This window comes from Cnephaeus nilssonii (genome assembly GCF_951640355.1).
Source record: "Cnephaeus nilssonii genome assembly, chromosome: 11".
NCBI lineage: Eukaryota > Metazoa > Chordata > Mammalia > Chiroptera > Vespertilionidae > Cnephaeus > Cnephaeus nilssonii.
The window spans coordinates 41,445,272-41,464,712 of NC_137082.1; the positions used below are offsets into that span (position 1 = coordinate 41,445,272).

The following is a 19,441-nucleotide window of genomic DNA, read 5'->3' on the forward strand; positions in this document are numbered from 1 at the left end:
TTTTATGCCACAATCTCCATCCAGGGTCCTCCCTCCTCACCATCACACGTGTTCTGTCTTTGAGTCACGCATAGAGGTGTGGTGCCTGAAGCAGATTAAAGTGATTAGCTTGCCAAAGGAAGGCCTGTGGAGAGAGAACAGAGGATGAACGGAAATGTGAACATTTTAAAGGTGGGGGGAGAGGAGAAACAGGAGTGCTGGGACAGGAGGGTATCACCTGCCAAGGAGGTCAGCGCTTCCTGAAGGAGAGGCTGTTGAAAAGGTCAAGCAGTCAGAGAAAACAGAGGTTGGAAATAGGTGAGTGATACAAAGCTCACCGGACTTGGCACTGGGGTTCTTGGTGACCTTTCAGAAAGTGCTATCCACAGGCAGCCCACGGAGGGGAAGAACCTGAGAGAAGAGGAGGATGTGGAGGTAGATAAACGGGTTTCCAGAAGCATGGCCATGAGAACAGGAGACAGGACACCGGCCTGAGGCAGAAAGCAAGATTCAGGTAAGAATCTGCTATAGACGGGAAGCTGTGGGTGTATCTGTAAGCCAGCCAGAGCGAGAAGATGGGAGAGTTCATTAAAGCAATGCTGCCAAGGAGGCAGGAGACAGCTTTTCCATTCCGTCCCAGGCTCAGAAGAAAGGGCCAATTTGTACTCATCCAGGGATCCCCTCCGGAGCACTATTTCTTCCCAAGGACTTCCTCTCGAAGCTGGTTCCCAACTGGCACAGGGTCACCCAGGGAGCTAACCTAGTAACACCAGGATGGTAAACCAGAGAACAAACAAACAAAAAGACCCAGCATTCTAGCGTCAAGGAATTTAAGGAAGCTGTGGCTGAATAGAATTAAACTGGTTTCTTTAAAGCACAACCTTCCTGGATCCCTTTATGCCAATGGACAACCTTAAACTCCAAGACAAAGATCAAGAATTCTGAGTTTCTGGTTACAGGACCACAGAAACTCAGTGCCCCGGAGTATTCGGTGGGACTGGTGTTTCCCAGAACACATTCTAGCTAATACTGTTCTGTGCTAGTGTGTTTGTTCATCATGAAAAGAGAGTGTTCATGCCCAAGTGAGAATAGGGAGGGAAGCAGAGTTAAGAAAGGGGTAAAGAGGGATGCAGGGGAAGAAGAGAGGGAGAGAGAAGGGGAGAAGGGGAGAATAGGAAGCAGAGTGGTTGGGGACAAATGCCAGGCAGAAGGAGAAAGGAATGGGGGAAGAGGTCTAGCACTTACTAAATGTCCTCTCTGTGTTTGGAAGGGCAGACAGAAGTGTCAGAATAATAATATTTTTAAAAGTCACAAGCAAAGTTATTCAACAGGGGTTTTGAGAAATGAGAACCACCAAATTCTTCTAGAAATATAAGCCCCCATTGGAAAAGACTATGAAGAGACCAGATCAAGCCGAACCCCCTCAATGCCTATATTCTGAGGATAGAAATCGACAAGAAATAAGACCTGCCAACTCAGCCATCAGGAAAGAGCCCGGAGCACCAGCATGTGAAGGCAGAGTTGGAAAAAACCAGGGGTGAGAGTTGCCACCCACTACGTGCTTGTCTGACATTTCTGCAGGCACCCAACCCCAGGCCCTTTGCTGTGTCCTCAACCACAAATCTGATAGCGTGACACCAAGCACCAGCAGCCAAGTTCACCCTTTACCCGTGGAGCCAGCTCACCAGATATCTCTATACGGTAGAGATTCCAAGGTTGTGATATGCAACTTAGAAGTGCAGCGGGAAAGGAATGAGGAAGAAACAGGTTGTGCACTATTTGGGCAACCAGCTAGAACTCCTCGCTAACTTTCCCCATCTGAACTCTACCCAGCCTGGACCTGTTATGACAGAAGCCACATTCCTGTTCAGCTTGGCAGTGGTTCCATTTTCATTTAGCTCAACTGTCATGACTTCTACTTAGAGGCAGAAAGCACGTAAGCTTGATACTCAATATCAGCCAGAAGTCCACGAGAAAGTCTAAAAAGTATACTTTAAAAAATAATAATTTTCAGGGGGGTGGGGGCATGTGTGGGGAGGGGTGTGGGATGGGAATGGGGGGATGAGGACAAATATGTGATACCTTAATCAATAAAGAAATTAAAAAATAATAATAATTTTTATTGATTTCAGAGAGGAAGGGAGAGGGAGAGATAGAAACATCAATGATGAGAGAGAATCATTAATTGGCTGGCTCCTGCACACCCCCCACTGGGGATGGAGCCCTGACCAGGAATCTAAACGTGGCCTCCTGGTTCATAGGTCAGCACTCAACCACGGAGCCACACCGGCCGGGCTATAAGTTTGATGTGGAAAGCTGAGAAACAGGCAAGCGATATACACATATTGATGGCCTCCCAGGTTTCAGAGCTGCGGTGGGAGGGCCCTGCGTGGACATACGCCTCCCCCTCACACTGAGAGCCTCCCCACACAGAAGAGCAGAGGCACCGTCTGACCAGGAGGAATCATGGCAGAAGTGTGAGGGATTTCATGCCGTGCCACTTTTTCCTCTGGGTGAAAACTTTGAAAAAAGACCAGTTTAACAGGCAGCAGAACGCTGGAAGGAGAGATGAGGGGGCAAAGGGTGACAGGAGGGACGCAGGCTTCTGGGAGACCTTGAAAAGGCAGACTGGTGGTGATGGAGCCTTTGGAGAAACCAGATAAAACCAGAGGTCATTCTGATAGAGGCTGTGGAGAGGTGTGTCTGGAGAGTCAGAAACAGATCAATTTCATGGAGATTTCTGTGACTAGGAAACCACAGACCTTTCGCTGGAATTTAGGAACCTGGAGGAAACGGTTTCAACCTGGAGCAAATCTGGGGTCCAAAGAGAAAAGGATCAGCTTCCTCGTGGAGCAGAAGAGCTAAGGAAAAGGCCACATTTATTCGCCAGGGTGGGAGAACCAGCAGGAAATGAAATAGAAAAGCCACTACCAGAAGAAATTTGCCAAACCTGGTCTAGACACGGCCTTGAAGCTGCTGTATAACAGGCCCCACGTGGCAGTCAGAGAACCCATAAAAATTTTCCTAGAGAAATAGAGAGCCAAAACCATTTCATAGTCACTAATGACTGAACAAAAGCTATGGTAACTCAAAGGTCCCTGGGCTCAGTAACAAGCAAATTCTTCACATACAACCCCCTTCTAAAAATACAGACATGAAGGAACACTGAAGACCTCCTGCTTCTTGGTAGAACTCGTCAGATAAGGTAGACCGGCCCTATATACTGAGGACGCCGTGCACTTGACCAAGCCACTCTCCCAGTTGCATCCTGAGATAAGAGAAGGAAGGTAACTCCTGGACTATCTAACACGGGCCATCCATCCTTTGCAGCCAGTGCCACTGCTCAGGTGAGGATGACAAGGATGGTACCTGGTCTCCAGTCCCAGAGCAGTTACCTTTTCTTAATGTCTCCCGTCTTTCCTCCACTTCTCTGTTGACTCGATTCTGTGCCGGTTCAACCTCAGGCCCCTGGTCCTCAAGTTCATCTTCTGTTTCATCGTCACTGTACGGAACCACTTCATCATTGGGATGAGAATCCTCCTCAAATGTCGTTTCTGAGTCTCTTTCTGTACTCATTCTGCTGGCAAATTGGAACTACCTGGTTTAAGAGAAAGGAAAACCAGAGTGAATTATGACCCGTGCCCAGTTTTTGGTAGAATTCTGTCTACCTCTGGTTACAATGCCCTTTTAATAGAATAGTATCTTACTAACATAAATATGTCTGAATAATGACCCCAAAGTTCAAAGTCTTATGCAAATAAGAACCAAACCATTCATTATTGGTGAAATGCTTGGGTGAGAATTAACAACAAAAAATGGTGCTGTAATTATTTTTTTCTTTAAAGAGGAAGGATAGGCAAACTTTAAGGTTTTATTTCAAATTGTGGGTCTCTACCCAGCAAAATCAACTTAACTGGTTCACAACCAACATTAAAAGAAAGTGAAACCGATTCTAAAATTTCAGAGTACAGCACACACAGTAAGAGTTAGTATTGTTGGTGAGACAGTTTTATAAAACAATGCTTACACACATTTATTTGCATCGTGAGTCTTCATGGAACTGAATTTTGTACTGTGTATTGCTCGCAAAATTTAAAACCCATTGCCCTAAGATATCTGGTTTCTGCTAACACTAATATTTTGAGTCTTTACTCCGATACATTAAATACAAGCTTAAGTCCTCAAATTCTGCTAACGACTTCCTGGGAGCACTCCCTAGCCCATTTTCCTAACTGCCACCACCCACTGCTGTATCTCCATTTTGTATTTGTGTATATGCCACTGTATAAAATGACTGTCCACAAGTAACAAAGACAACCTTAGTTACATTTATATTAGGAAAATATTTACACAAATACTTCAGGATCGACATACAGCCGGGCAATATTTACATAAGCATCACACTGCTATGTACTCAGTATTGTCAATAGCACCTCACATTTATTTAGTGTTACCAGCACACCAGGCCCTGCCTACATGCATTATAGGCACTGACCTTTGAAACTTCCCATACTACCCTGGTGAAGGTATTATTGTTATTCCTACTCAACAGAGAAGAAAGCCTAAATTCTGTGAGGTTGAATAACTTGCATGATAATTATTAAAAATTTGCAGCAAAATCATCTGCTTCCCAAAGCGAGATTTTCTCTATTCCACTTTTTTATGTTGTAATTTGTTATATATTTTAATGGAGTGTTAGTTGCCTTGTGTGTAACTATTTAGCTGACTGCGTGGCTTTATACCAAATCTAGCCTCTTGGACATGTACATTTTTATAGTCACAAGTGTACATCCAGGAACTGTTCAAATATTTATGAGGCTTTTGTCCAGTGTTATTTAAAATGGCACATAAATTGTGGCCTCTTCATACTATGGGGACAGATCTAAACTAGTTATTTAGATAGTGATCATAAGAGTTTTTAATAACATTGTAAACGTCTAAACACATTAAGTTGAAAAGTGAGTTACAGCCCTGGCTGATTTGGCTCAGTGGATAGAGAGTCGGCCTGCGAACTGGAGGGTCCCAGGTTCGATTCCAGTTAAGGGCACATGCCTGGGTCACAGGCTTGGTCCAACGTGCAGGAGGCAGCCAATCAATGATTCCCTCTCATCATTGATGTTTCTATCTCTCTCTTCCTCTCCCTTCCTCTCTGAAATCAATAAAAAAATATATTAAAAAAAGAAAAGTGAGTTATAATCCCTATGTACAGCACAGTCCCAGTTATTCACACACACATTTATTCATTTTCTGGAATTCCAACAGCTGGCATGCATGATTTTAAATGAGATGATGCATGAATTGCTTGATTCAGGGTTTAGCCTACTGTAAGTACTCAAACGTTAGCCATTGTTATTGTTAACTATTATTCCCATAATTATAAAAAAAAGTTATTTACAATAATAAATGGGACCATATGGGGATCTATCCCTTTAGGCTTTTCCATCTCCAAAGATCATTTCTAAAATGCACCTACCCATCATTGGGAATAAAAATATTAGGCTATCTATCTATATAAAAGCCTAAGCGACCAAACGACCAGTTGACCGGTCACTATGATGCAAACTGACCACCAGGGTGCAGACGCTCAATGCAGGAGCTGCCCCCTAGTAGTCAGTGCGCTCCCACAGCGGGAGCGCCAATCAGCTGACTGACCCGTCCCAGCGGCCCACCAGCCCGGCAGCAGCCACTCCCTCCCTCAGTAGTCCTGTAGGTCCAATCTCCGGAGAACGGGCCAGGCACCGCCGGACCGGTGCCACTGGCACAATCCCGACAGCGCTGCCAGCCTCCTGGAAGTTGGCCTTGCGCACCATGGTTGCTTCCCCTCCCTAGACGCTCTGCAAGGAAGAAACGATATAAAAGTGGTCACCAGGTGGCTCCCGACAACTAGCACGAATGTCAGCGGGATGGATCTGGATCCCGGGCTGGCACAGGATGGGCACCAGGCACAGGGCTCATGGCTGGTGAGCGCTGTTGAAGCGGCGCGAGCCTCTCCCAATCGGGACTGACTGGGCCCAAGCCCACAGCAGGCGCAGTGGGGCCGGGATGAGCAGGAGCGGTAGGCAGGAGCGGCAGGTGGCATTGGATTGAGGATTTCGGCCAAATTCCCGCAGGCCACCCCAAGGGACCCCACCCTTGCACGAATTCGTGCACTGAGCCTCTAGTTATAAAATATGAGTCTACTTAAGCACAGATATATTCAGCTATAAAACCTCTTAATTGCAGAGTGAAACGTTTTCCCTCTTTCCCAACTGTCTGTGGGTTTGTAAATGGATATTTCTTGGGACTTCACAAGCATTTAATTGCCTTTTGGTGGTTTTGTAATATAGTGGCATCAATGCTTTAGCTCAGTGGTGGGCAAACTCATTAGTCAACAGAGCCAAATATCAACAGTACAACGATTGAAATTTCTTTTGAGAGCCAAATTTTTTAAACTTAAACTTCTCTAACGCCACTTCTTCAAAATAGACTTGCCCAGGCTGTGGTATTTTGTGGAAGAGCCACACTCAAGGGGCCAAAGAGCCGCATGTGGCTCGCGAGCCACAGTTTGCCGACCACGGCTTTAGCTAATATTTAAATTTAATACATTCTCTTTTTAAAATTCCCAAACTCTGAGAGGCAAAACTTACACCAGAAGTCTTTCAGAACACAAATAATAAAGTGGTTACCACTTACTAAGTAAGCACTTACTATGTCAAGCAGGACAACCCTGGGAGGTAGATATTATCATCCCATCTTACAGGTAAGTAGACTGAGGCTCAGCTGGTAAGTAGCAGGATCAAGATCTAATCTCTCCATTATAGGGGCATATAAAATATCATAAAGTCTGAGAGCACTTTATACAAACAGTTTTTTATTGTAGTAAAGCATACACAACGTAAAATTCACCACTTAAACCATTGTTAAGTGCACAGGTCAGTGGCATTAAACGCATTCTATAGATATATTTTGTAAGCAAACATATCACTTCTAAGCAAATCCTTGCTTATTTTGCATATTAAGACTGAGTCCAGTCCTTGAGGTGGGGGAGGAGACACACACAAAAAGAAAGGGATTTGACAACCACAAGTATGTGATCCAAAGTAAGCAAGGCCTTGCATAACCAACCAGCTCCCCACCAGAGCAGGCACGCAGGCCAGATCTGTGCAGGTGACCCAGCAGGCATGGGCAGGGAGCTTAAAGCTGCGTGGGAAGTTCTCTGATGTCTGCATGTGTGTGCAGTCCAGACTCAGCCACACACGGGGCTACTGTAGCTCTGTCACTTGAGGGCAATGAAAGAAAAATAAGGAAGAAATAATTTCTTTGAAACCCTAGCCAAAGCTTTCCAGGTCCAAACCATGATCCCTACAAGGCAGGCACTATGTACACCCTGGCTTTGGAAACTGTAACATTCTCACCACCACTGCAGCACACTGCAGACACCTGTGTTTCCTCAGCCTCCTTTAAGCACCTGCTTGGTGAGGCTATTACACTAGGCCCTGGGAACAGACCCCTTAGAGCCGTGGTTGGCAAACTGCGGCTCGCGAGCCACATGCGGCTCTTTGGCCCCTTGAGTGTGGCTCTTCCACAAAATACCACGTGCGGGCGCAGACGTACAGTGCGACTAAAACTTCGTGGCCCATGCACAGAAGTCAGTTTTCGGCTCTCAAAAGAAATTTCAATCGTTGTACTGTTGATATTTGGCTCTGTTGACTAATGCATTTGCCAACCACTGCCTTAGAGCAAGCATGTCAAACTCAAAGGCTAACACAGGCCAAATCAACAAGGCATGCAGCCTGTGGGCTGCGAGTCTGACATGTTTGCCCTAGAGACTTCTTCTAGGCCAGTGGTCGGCAAACTCATTAGTCAACAGAGCCAAATATCAACAGTACAACGATTGAAATTTCTTTTGAGAGCCAATTATTTTTTAAACTTAAACTTCTTCTAACGCCACTTCTTCAAAATAGACTCGCCCAGGCCGTGGTATTTTGTGGAAGAGCCACACTCAAGGGGCCAAAGAGCCTCATGTGGCTCGCGAGCCGCAGTTTGCCAACCACGGTTCTAGGCTATGGAGGAGTACAGATAAATGAACAATGCCTGACAGCTATGAGACATAGTCACTTCTCCCCAAATACACCCCTCCCATCCATTCCCTTTCTATTTCCACAGCCAGCACCCTAATGCAGACAACCATCCTCTCTCTCCTAAAACGCTACAAGTGTTCTCTAACTGGACTTCCTGCGATGACCTTCCACGAGGCCACCAGAGCCCTGCCATTCCCTGCAGGCTGGTTCCCACCCCTCCTTCTCAGTGCTCAGGAAAGACACAGATTTTCAAAATAAAGCCTCAAAGACCATTCCCCAAGGCAGACAAAACCTTTCAGCCCTCCTGTCCACCCCTTACCTGCTCCTCCCTAAGGGAGGGCCCCGAGCTTGCAGCCCTAAGGGGGTCATGTTACTCTATCTCCTGTTCAGGCTGCTGTGTGGGCTATTTCCCCCTGACATCTCCATGTGGGCAACACCCCAGGATGGGGTCTGCCTTCTAGTAGTAACCCCAGTGTCCCCCTCCTCTCTGTTCTGTCCCCCACCATGCAGCTGTCTGGGTAGTGGACTCTAGACCTTTCTACAGGCTTTCTAAAACGAGTCTGGGGTGGGGAAGAAACAGAGGGAAGAATAGGCCTTATTTACACCAGAGCTCGATTAGGGGTTTTTCCAGACTTTAATACAGCAGTTCCTCATTTCCCATCCTGCCTCCTATAGTATTCAGCCCTCTTAGTCATGAACTCCAGAAGACAGGAGGGGTAAACAGCAGGATTTCCAAACTTGAACCCCTAACATCCATCATTTGTCATCTTCAAATACTTGAAATCCTCTGTCCCCTTTGTGGGGGAGGAGGTGTTGAAGGAGGGAGAAAAAGGGAATCCAGGCAAAAGGAATAACCTTTCTGCCTTTGCAATAAAATTCTGAAGTTAGAAGGAATGAGAGCTCAAACTTTCTTTGCTAACACAGGTTTCCAGGTTCAAATAAAGGGAAAATGGGGACAAAAATAGTTGAGTTTTGTCACTGCTGGGATATGATCTGTGTGCATACACAGCAACAACGAGAACTTGGGCCGGGAGAGAATCCCCGATCAATGATATCTTTGTTGTGTAACTTGATTTGTGTCCAGGGAGACCCAAGCTTAGACAGGAAGTAAGTTCACAGTATTCATTTTTGTTCATTCTTTGTCATCTTTTTTTTTTTTTTACAGCTTTTAAAGTCCTCAACAAGAAAAGATATTTCTGAAATGTGTTTTTCTTTTATTTTTTTAAAAAAATATTTTTATTGATTTCAGAGAGGAAGGAAGAAGGAGAGACAGAAACATCAGTGATGAGAGAGAATAATTGATTGGCTGCCTCCTGCACACACCCCCTACTGGGGATCGAGCCCACAACCCAGGCATGTGCCCTTGATTGGAATCAAACCCGGGACCCTTCAGTCCACAGGCCTACGCTCTATCCACTGAGCCAAACTAGCTAGGGCTGGAATGTGTTTTCTTCATTTCATTTGCTTATTATTATTAAAGATAATACAAATATATAACACACATGATATAATAAATTTGTATATTATATTTTTATATTTTCTAGACTCTGTATGCTTTTTATTATATGCTCTATACTAAATATAATAAGTTACAGCTCTAGCAGGCAGAATTTAAGACACCTCCACTGATCCCACCTCTTTCTGTGTAACCCCTCCCCATGAGAGGAGGCTAGACATAATGCCTTGCTTTCATCCAACAGAAAAGGGGATGTCTCCTCCATGATTAGGTTACAGGAGGCTGTAACTTCCTTCTTGGCAGCCAGCTCTCTCTCCTTCTTGACTCTGAGAAAGAAGCTGCTCTATGGAGAGACTCATATGGCAAGAAATGAAGTGAGCATCCAGCCACCAGGCAGCAAGGAACTGAGGGTGTTCAGTCCAACAACTCTCAAGGAAATGAACTTTGTACACATACAGCATGGTGACCATAGCTGGCAATGCTGTATTGTACATTTGAAAGTTGCTAAGAGAGTCGATCTTAAAAGTTCTCACAAGAAAAAAAATGTGTAACTATGTGAGGTGATGTATGTTAACTAAACTTATAGTGATCATTTTGCACTTTATGCAAATGTCAAATCATTATGTTGTACACCTTAAACTAATACACATACTAGTATACTAGAGGCCTGGTGCACGAAATTTGTGCACTTGGCAGGGGGTTCCCCAGCCTGGCCTGTGCCCTCTCACAGTGCGGGAGCCCCACGATTGATCTCTCCTAAGAGGTAGGCCCCGCCCACCCATCCGGGGCTCCTCGATGGATTGCCCCAAAGAGGTAGGCCAGAGCTGCCAGGACCTGCCCCCAGCATTACTGTGCGGCACTGCCTGGACTGGGATCCCTGGCGTTGTGGTGCGGAGCCGCCAGGACCTGCCTCCGCACTGTGCAAGCAGCGTCAAGTCCCCATCCACCCGTGCGCACCTGCTGCACACGCAGCCTCCTGGTGATGGATTATTATGGCATGAGGGCATCATGGCATGAGGGCGTGACCACCACATAGGCTTTTATTAGTATAGATATTGGCTAGAGGCTCAGTGCATGAACTTTGTGCATGGGTAGGGTCCCTAGCTGCTGTCGGCCACCAGCCATGGCCTCCCTTCCCTGGTCGCCGGCTGCCAGCCGGGGCCTTCCTTCATTCCATGCCTCCCCCTGGTAGTCAGCCCATGTCATAGCAAGCGATCAAAATCTCATTTGGTCGAACACCCGAGAGGACACTTTGCATAGTAGGCTTTTATATATATAGACTAAAGGCCCATTGCACGAAATTCGTGCATAGGGGGGGTGTCCCTCGGCCCCGCCTGTACCCTCTCGCAATCTGGGACCCCTTGAGGGATGTCCAACTGCCGGTTTAGGGATCGGGCCTAAACTGGCAGTTGGACATCCCTCTCACAATCCGGGACCGCTGGCTCCTAATAGCTCACCTCCCTGCCTGTCTGATCAGCCCTAACCACTCTCCTGCCTAATTGCCCTTAACCACTCACCTGCCTGCCTGATTGCCCCTAACCCCTCTGCCTGCCTGCTTGATTGCCCCAATTGCCTCTGCCTCGGCCCCTGCCACTGTCGTTTGTCCGGAAGGATATCTGGAATTACATCCAGAATTATGTCCAGGAGGTCATTCAGCTGTCTGGTCTAATTAGCATATTATGCTTTTATAATTATAGACTAGAGGCCCGGTGCACAAAATTCATGCATGGGGGTGGGGGGGAGTCTCCTCAGCCCAGCCTGCACCCTCTCCAATCTGGGACCCCTCGGGGGATGTCCAACTGCTGGTTTAGGCCCGATCGGCAGTCGGACATCCCTCTCACAATCTGGGATCGCTGGCTCCTAACTGCTCACCTGCCTGCCTACCTGATTGCCCCTAACTGCCTCTGCCTGTTGGCCTGATCACCCCTAACTGCCCCCCCCCCCCCGCCTGCCTGGTTCCCCCAATTACCCCCCTTGCTGGCCTGGTCACCCCTCACTGCCCCCCTGCCCACCTGGCTGCCCCAACTGCCCCCCCCCCCCCGCTGGCCTGGTCACCCTTTGTGGCCCCCCCTGTTGGCCTGGTTGCCCCCATCTGCCCCCCCTCCCACTGGCCTTGTTGCCCCAAACTGCCCCCCTTGCCTGCCTGGTTGCCCCTTACTGCCTTCCTCTGCTGGCCTGGTCGCCCCTCACTGCCCCCCTGCCCACCTGGCTGCCCCAACTGCCCCCCCCCCCCCCGCTGGCCTGGTCACCCTTTGTGGCCCCCCCTGTTGGCCTGGTTGCCCCCATCTGCCCCCCCTCCCACTGGCCTTGTTGCCCCAAACTGCCCCCCTTGCCTGCCTGGTTGCCCCTTACTGCCTTCCTCTGCTGGCCTGGTCGCCCCTCACTGCCCCCCACCCCACCAGTCTGGTCGCCCCACGCAGCCTGCTGTTCAGTCATTTGACTGTATCTCACTAACCCCCCTGCCGTCCTGGTTGCCCCATGCAGCCTGCTGTTCAGTCGTTTGGTTGTCCCTCACTAACCCTCCTGCCAGCCTTGTCACCCCATGCAGCCTGCTGTTCAGTTGTTACTGTGAGGGCATCCTGACCAATTTGCATATTTCCCTTTTATTAGTAACTAGAGGCCCATTGCATGAAGATTCGTGCAATAGACCTTCCTTCCCCTGGCTGCCAGCACTGGTTTTCCTCTGGCATCTGGGACCCGGGCCGCAGTGGAGCCAAGCCTTCAGCCTTCAGGCTTGGCTTAGGCCGCAGCGGAGCCAAGCCTTCAGCCTTCAGGGTTGGCTTTGGCCACAGCAGAGTCAAGCCTTCAGCCTTCAGGCTTGGCTCCAGCCGCAGGGGAGTCAAGCCTTCAGCCTTCAGGCTTGGCTCCGGCCGCAGGGGAGTCAAGCCTTCAGCCTTCAGCAGAGCCAAGCCTTCAGCCTTCAGCGGAGCCAAGCCTTCAGCCTTCAGGCTTGGCTCCGGCCACAGCAGAGCCTTCAGTCTTCAGTCTTCAGTCTTCACTTGGGCGGAGCCTTCAGTCTTTGCTCTGTGCCTGCATATGCAAATTAACCCGCCATTTTGGTGGGTTAATTTGCATATTCGCTCCTGATTGGCTTGTGGGTGTCGTGGAGATACGGTCAATTTGCATCTTTCTATTTATTAGTGTAGATTATATCTCAATAAAACTTAGAAAAAAATAAATATTTTTTAAAGAAAAAAAGAAAATGAATTTTGCCACCAACCACATGGGCCCTTCCTCACTCCAGCCTTCAGATGAGATCCCAACCTGGGCTGACACCTTAATTGTAACTGTGGGAAAGACCCTGAAGCAGAGAACCCAATTAAACAGTGCTCAGATTCCTGATCAATGGCAACTATGAGATAACAAATGTGGGTCGTTTTCAGCTGCCATGTTTTGAAGTAACTCGTTATGTAGCAACAGATAACTAATACACATATCATTAATCATAAATAATAATAACTCCATGGTAATAATAATTCTATGGCCACTATTGTTTCAAACATATTCTGAAGAACAGCCCCACCTAAGAAGCAGCGGGAACCTGTTACCCGGACACACGCCACACCCTGTTTGGAATCTGCCCAATACTCTCGAGAGCATAATCTGACAAGCTTGATGACAGTTGTAATTAGACAAAGAATCTCATGAAGCAATAGTAATAAAACATATCTAGGATCTAGATTAAATTTAAACTTTATACTGTTATAGAAACAACATGATTACTGTTCCCAGGACAAAGAGGGTTATATATTTTATTTCCTCCCAAACTGAAGCCTAGAAAACTTAGAAGCCTGGGGTAACTAACGTGAACTAAGCCCAGACCTTTACTCATGAGAGAAAAGGTTCCTCTGGGTCCACAGTTCCATCCTCTATTCCTCCGAAAGTCCACACCGGAACCCTCAGCCACAGAGAAGACTGACCACCATTTCACTTCTCACAGCTTCCATGGTTATCACTGGAAGGAACAGGAGAGTTTCAAACTGTTAAATTGAAAGGATTTCTGGGTAATGTGGTCTACCTCTTCTGTGGGCTCCCCATCACATCCTACTAAAGCTGATGACATTTCCCATCAATGTCAGGCAGCCCTTAACAGTTCTCTAAGTATTTTTCACCATTATCATGGAATTATTCTGAGATGTGTGGCCAAGCACTATCATGGCCATGTTACCAATGGGAACAGGAAAGGAGTTAAGCCCCAAGATTGTTTGGGATTAGATGCGGGCGCTTCACTGCAGAGCCAAGTCTGTCCAGATGTGGCACAGTGAACGCATAGGATTCATCCTAGAACTCGAGCTCTGTCTGGGGGCATCAGGGCCTGCTCCACAACTGCTAGTGTCAACTGCTGTCCCCTCTCCATACCAACTTAAAGCCCCATTAGTCACAAAAAAAAAAAAAAAACCTAAGCAAAGGAAATGGAGAAACTGACAAGCAAAATAAAGCTACCTTTGTAATCTACAGACAGGTCCCTCCTACGAGCACCCAAATCATAAATGCTTCCCAATTTCTATCACGATAGAGCGTACATAAGTCAATAATCATTTCTTAGGTGTTTTGAGCTGGGTCATATAGTAGTCACAGGTGTGAGCAAGAATTCCGGGGGAATGAGAGAGAGCTTTTCAGACAAGACATAGGAGCAGCAGGATACGAGTCACCCGCCCAGCTGAGATTTAGGGGTACATGAGCTGGTGGAGGCTGACCGGAGTCTCTTTCCCTGGTCCATGAGGCCTTGGCAAGGCTTTGTTCCAGCAGCCGGAGGAACCACTGAAGGCGTCTGCAAGGAAAGAAATACGATCCAAAAGGTGCTTCAGGAAGATGAACCTGATAGAGGAGGGAGTGCGGGAGGCCAGGAAGGTGAGAGCTAGGCAGGGAGACCGTCCAGAGGTCACAGTGGACCCTGAGTCTCCCAGTCACCATTGTGTCATCTACAGAACCTAGCAGCTCTGCAGCGGGGCCGGCAGCAACACTCAGTGGGCGCAGCTGCAGCAAGAAGGAACACAGACCTGAGTTAGGGTGGTGGCAACCAGGAAAATGTGTATAAAATGAAGACCGGGTGGGGCTGCCCTTCTTTTGTCTGGAAAACTAAGAAAAGAAGTAAACAAAAGACTGGAACTGGTTCCCATAGGATAATAATGCCAGAATTCCCCAGATGTTTATTTTGGAGACTCAGCCTCAATCCACAATTATTTTTTATAAGAAACACTGAAAGTTACCAGGAGAAAAGCATTGTTATTTTCACATTCAAGCTTCATGCTTACTTGTTAGGGACAATGGCTCCATTTTTACTTCATCACTCCTGCCTCCCTGATTAGGCTTATAAATTTTATTCATGCTTAAATGATATAAAATCATAGGGGTTTTACAAGGGACAGCTGCCTGGAAGCAGAACCTCCAAGGTAAAACAATTCAAATTGAATTAATTTTAATGTTTGAAGAGTAACCAAGGTATTGCTAGATGCATTTAACGCAGATGACACTACAGGAAAACACAGGAATCTGCATAGTTCTCCAGACCTGAACATGAACCTGGAAATTTTCAACCTACAGAGTGACCACTTATATGCCCCATTCAGATTCAACAGCAGCGCTGGTCGGAATAAATGGGTAGTAGGAGGGGCAGATGTGATGAGTAAATGGAAACCATGAACACATATGGGAAAGATTACTTTCCCTAGTAATCAAAGAAAGGCAGACTGATGAAAGCATCCGATCCCTTTTTACGCCCTTTAGGTTAACAATATTCAGTGACGGCATCAAATGCTGGCGGTGGCCAAGCAGAATGAGTGTTCACACACACAGACACATACACACTGCTGCTGACATGGAAGCTGCTTCTTTCCTTTAGAAAACAGTAGAGCAACACTTTATGTACCAAGAACACTACAGATATTTGTAACGTCTGACCCAACAATCTACAGAAATCCCTCCAACAGAAATAAACAGTGAAATAACTATTCATGCAAAATGTTTGATTGTCATTGTTAGCTTAAAAAGCAGGAATAAAAGTCACCTGAGAGTCTAACAGGATAATGGTTTTATAAATGATGATGTTCATCTATCAACAGTCATAGAAACAATATTAATATGAAAAGGGGGAAAGACAGAATGGGGTCCTATTACTGCAGCTCTGTAGATAATATGTGTGCATACTTTAGAACTGAATTTTTGCTCTGAAAGAAGAGATCCAATGTGTGTTTCTCATTCCAAAATAATCAACAGTTGGTGATAACTCCCCACTCCTTGTTGAAGACTACTGAACAGTCACTTACATGCTGAGCTTACTTTATGGAATCCTTACAACATTCCCAAAAGGAAGGATTAGCCTCGTTTTGTGGGCCCTATAGAGGTCAGGTGACTTCTCCAGGGTCATACAGTGAAGTTTCAACCAGTTCTGTTTGCCCCCAACTCCCTTAAAACTTGTCACAGAGCGGTTTCAAGGGGGAAGAAGAGTTGTATCGGGGTATTAATGTCTTTACCGCCATGCTCACCCACACTTGATTTGCTATCACCCCATCTCTTTGCAAGTGACTGCAAAACCAAAAACAGTAGCATGAAAGCTGGCCCGTTTCACCCAGAGGCCATCTCTGAGCGCAGAGATGGGATGGTTTGCATGTCAGGCAGAGCAGGAGAGATGAAACATACCAATTTTTGTCCTTTGTATCATCGCTCTTTCCCAGTCCATCCGTACACCTCAGATTCCAATTCTCTCCTCAAGCTCATGAGGTGCCTACAGTCCAGTCTGCATCTGTCTTGTCCTCTAAGATCCGCTCTTACCTGTACTATGTGCCCGTACAGGTCAGAGTGGCTCTTAGAGGACAAGCATTGACTTTCACTAAACCTCCATGCGGCAGGTTTTTTTCAAATATTCATGGGTAAATACCTTTCAAGGTCTACATGGCACCATGTCTGAATGGCATATCGAGTATACTTAGGACAACTTCTAGATCTTTTCTAGACACTGCCATGGTCTCATAAACACCTCTGATTGGTCATAGAGCCTTATTTCTCATTCCATTTGGAAGTTAACACCTTCATAAACTCTGGGTCCCAGAAGTTTAGGGACAAAGGCCACATCTGATGCTTAACACTCTCCTCTCGGCTGTATTTAGTCAGCTTAGAGGACTCAACTTAGATTGCAAACTCTTCCCAGATAGGTGAATTCACACCTGGAGTTTTGGACCAAGACCATAGAGCAAACATGTGATTAATATTGTATATGTCCCTTGGAAGCACTTGCATTTGGCTCATATAGTCTCCAGGTTTCCTACAGACAGTCACAATGCTAACTGTTCTGGCTGTCAGATTTTGAACAAGTCAATTATCAGGAGTGTCTAAGTTTCCTCAGCCAGACCTGCCCCAGCAAGGGGGTCCCTGGGCTCAACACTGGCTACCAGCCCAACCGATGCTCAGAGGCCTCAGCTCTCTCTTCCTCCTTCACCCAGGAGATCTGACTATGGTGAATTCGCAGCTTAGCTTCCTAAAGTCCAAACCCCATGCACAGAAAACAATGTCGTCCTAAGGATGTTTGCAGATATCACAGGAGGATTTACATATTACTCAAGCTTGTCAGGTTCTAAATACTTAGACTATCAATAAGTGAAGAATTATTTGAATGGGACGTATGTTTTGCTCTCTAGAACAGGTACAAATACAATTAATGTTCAATATATTCTGAAATGAATCAATGACACTCAAGTGGGGTTGTAGGTCAGGAAGAAAATCCGTGAGATTACTCGGTTGTCTTCAAAAGCTGGTGACAGATGATTTCGGACGTGCTTCATTATGGAAATTATTGGAGTTTCACATCTATATTAGAAATTAGAGGGTTAGGGTACCTGCTCTGGCCTCACCCACCACCGGCTCCTCCTCCTCCATCCACCTCCCACCTCCACCCAGGGGCACACAAAGGCCACAGGCACTCTCATTCTTTTCCAGATCCTCAAATCCCCAAGTAATGGCTTTTCATTTGCACTTGAACAAGTTACTTTCTGCCCTGCCCATTCTTTGTATTCTGCCTTGTATTGTGTGTTTTTAATTTTTTTGTCTTCAATAGAGTGTAAATTTCAAAGGCTCAGGACCAAGCCCTGTTTCTCTTATTTCCCAAGTGAGGCAGAACCAGGAAATGGTTAAGGGCTCCCTGTCTGAAGACAGACAACAAGATAGGGCTAAAATCCCAGCTCTACCACTTACAGCCTATAGGACTTTGGGACAAATATCCTCACTAAGACCCTTCACTTATTAAATGAGGATAATGCCTACTTTGTAGGGTCCTGTGAAGCTCAGTTTTGATATTATGTCAAACCAGAGTGCTCAGTACTGGGATTCAAGTATCCATCCACCATGTGAACAACTTCATGATCTATTTCATCAGAAATGCAGCAAGACAGCGTAGATATGATCAAATGAGTGATATCTTTCTCCTCAATGAAACTTAGTTTATTATAAACTAGAGGCCTGGTGCACAGATTCGTGCACCAGTGGGGTCCCTCAGCCTGGCTGACGGGGATCAGGCCGAAACCGGCAGTCTGACATCCCCCAAGGGGTCCCAGATTGTGAGAGGGCACAGGCCAGGCCAAGGGACCCTACCGGTGCAGAAATCTGTGAACCACTGGGCCAGTTTTGGCCCAATCCCCATAGGCCAGGCCTAGGGACCCCACTGGTGCATGAATCCATGTACCGTGCCTCTAGTATGCATATAAGATCTTTGGTTAATCTCTTCTCCTTCCCCCTCCCACCTTCCCTCTGAGATTTATCAGTCTGTTCCATGTTTCCATGTCTGTGTGTAGAGCGTCTGCCCCCTGGTGGTCAATGCACATCATAGCTACTGGTTGAACGGTCGAACGGTAACTTCAGCTTTTATATAGAGAGATTGTTATAAGCCTAGAATACTTGGGAACTGAAGTTTTCAAGTGAAAAGCAGAGTAAGAAAATAAGTGTAATAGTAACCTGGATATTTTATTTCAGAATTTGCAAAACATTTTCACATATAGGTCAATGTACTTGATCCATACAATGGCACTGAAGAGTAGATTCTTTTTGTTTTGTTCTCTGATATCTTCAAGGCTCAGAACAGTGGCTGACACACAGCAGACCTTGCATAAAGAATTACTAAGTGAATGGACGTTATAAATGAAGCATCAAGCTTCAAGGTCAACACTGTATCCAGGTTCTCCGAGTTCAACAGGGAGAGGACTAGAATCAGGTCTCATCCTCTGAGTCCAAGTCCTGCAACCCTTCCCCTCCACCGCCCTGTCTCTTGCCACTGGGGTCAGGTTCCAGAGAACCATATATTTTCTAGATGATAATAGCTCCAAGACCGGGTAAAAGTGGACCCCAATGAAAACAAACCAACAAAACTATCGCTGTGTGTCATCCGGGGGAGGTATAGTTAGTGATCTAATTACTCAAACTGCAATGCAGATTTTTGCTTTCCTCAAAGTCCGCATAGCAAACAATCTTAATCCTGGTATGACCACGTGAAACAAACTCAAATTGAAAAACCAGTTTGAATGAAAAGATGCAATGGCTGTGTTTGCTTTGAAATAATATGGGGGAGGGAGACAGAGGGCCATGGCCATGCACAAGAGGGGTTCATTATACAATTGTTTGTTTTTATATGCTTTTTAAATATATATATATATATATATATATATATATATATATATATATATATATATATATATATATAATTGATTTTAAAGAGAGGAAGGGAGAGAGAGAGAGAGAGAAACATCATCTATCAGCTGCCTCCTGCATGTTCCCTACTAGGCATTGAGCCTGTAACAGTGGCTGGGACATGTGCCCTGACCAGAATTGATCTGTGACCTCTTGGTTTCTGGGTCTACACTCAACTGCTGAGCCACACCGGCCAGGCCTGTTTTTATATATGTTTAAAATCTTCCTCAATTAAAACAAAAAGGAAACAAGCCCAGCCGGCAAGGCTCAGTGG

General features: G+C 46.2%; 1 protein-coding gene across 1 annotated transcript in view; it reads right to left on the reverse strand.

Annotated features, from left to right (window-relative positions):
* ATP8B1 (ATPase phospholipid transporting 8B1) overlaps window positions 1-19,441 on the reverse strand; it is a 111,620-nt gene that overhangs the window by 52,580 nt on the left and 39,599 nt on the right. The window contains exon 2 of the mRNA XM_079783546.1: window positions 3,375-3,577. Within this exon, the coding sequence (XP_079639672.1) occupies window positions 3,375-3,555 (181 nt within the window). The 5' untranslated portion in view covers window positions 3,556-3,577. The remainder of the gene's footprint in view (window positions 1-3,374; window positions 3,578-19,441) is intronic.